The 681-nt window shown below is 61.2% G+C and overlaps 1 protein-coding gene across 1 annotated transcript in view; it reads left to right on the forward strand.

Moving 5' to 3' along the window:
- Nucleotides 1–36: 36 nt before the first annotated feature.
- LOC102674335 (gamma-aminobutyric acid type B receptor subunit 2) overlaps nucleotides 37–681 on the forward strand; it is a gene marked incomplete at its 5' end in the record, with an annotated part of 22,191 nt that continues 21,546 nt past the window's right edge. The window contains 1 exon segment of the mRNA XM_031508598.1: nucleotides 37–681. This exon segment is cut by the window's right edge and continues 12 nt beyond it. Within this exon segment, the coding sequence (XP_031364458.1) occupies nucleotides 37–681 (645 nt within the window).

The following is a 681-nucleotide window of genomic DNA, read 5'->3' on the forward strand; positions in this document are numbered from 1 at the left end:
GGGGCGTCCAGGGCGAAGAGGAATTTTGGAAGGAGGCAGAAGTCGGAGAGGAAGAGGGTGGCGATCGGTGTCGGTCGATCGGTGAAATCTGTTTCCAATTGCGAAGGTCACGAGGAGGAATTGTCGGGGGAGAGGAATGACTCGTGGAGGTCCGCGAGGAGGGGCAGATCCGAGGGAGGGGACACGGATGATCCCGAAGCGAGAGGGAGGAATCCGGTCCATTGGGCGGAAGCGAACGGAAGCAATCTGTCATCGAGCTCGAGCGCGGAGCCTTTCACTGGCTTCGAGGGCTCGCAGAAATTCCCTATAAAAGTGACGTACAAGCCGCCTGCAGCGGCCCAGGGCGAGAAGTTAGACAGGAGGCACTTCGGCCCGCCTAAAGCGGCTATCGGCGAGACCACGCTCGCCTCGTACCCGTCCACGGTTTCGCCCGATCTTCCCAAGAGTCCCGGCAGGGACGTCCTTCATCGGCATCGCAAAGTGGACGAGAACACGGAGGAGGAGCGAAGGCAGGAAGCGATGGAGGAGAACGAGAGGGGGGACGACGCCACGGACGATAGCTGGCTACCCGGCGCGTCCTCGGGTCGGCGATCCTCCAACATAGCCGCTGGAAAATCTTTTCCGGACGAGAAACGCGTTTCCACCGCCTCCTCCGTCTCCGTTTCTCCATCGGCTGGGATC

Source organism: Apis dorsata, unplaced genomic scaffold (assembly GCF_000469605.1).
Source record: "Apis dorsata unplaced genomic scaffold, Apis dorsata 1.3 scaffold_92, whole genome shotgun sequence".
In the NCBI taxonomy this organism is placed as follows: domain Eukaryota; kingdom Metazoa; phylum Arthropoda; class Insecta; order Hymenoptera; family Apidae; genus Apis; species Apis dorsata.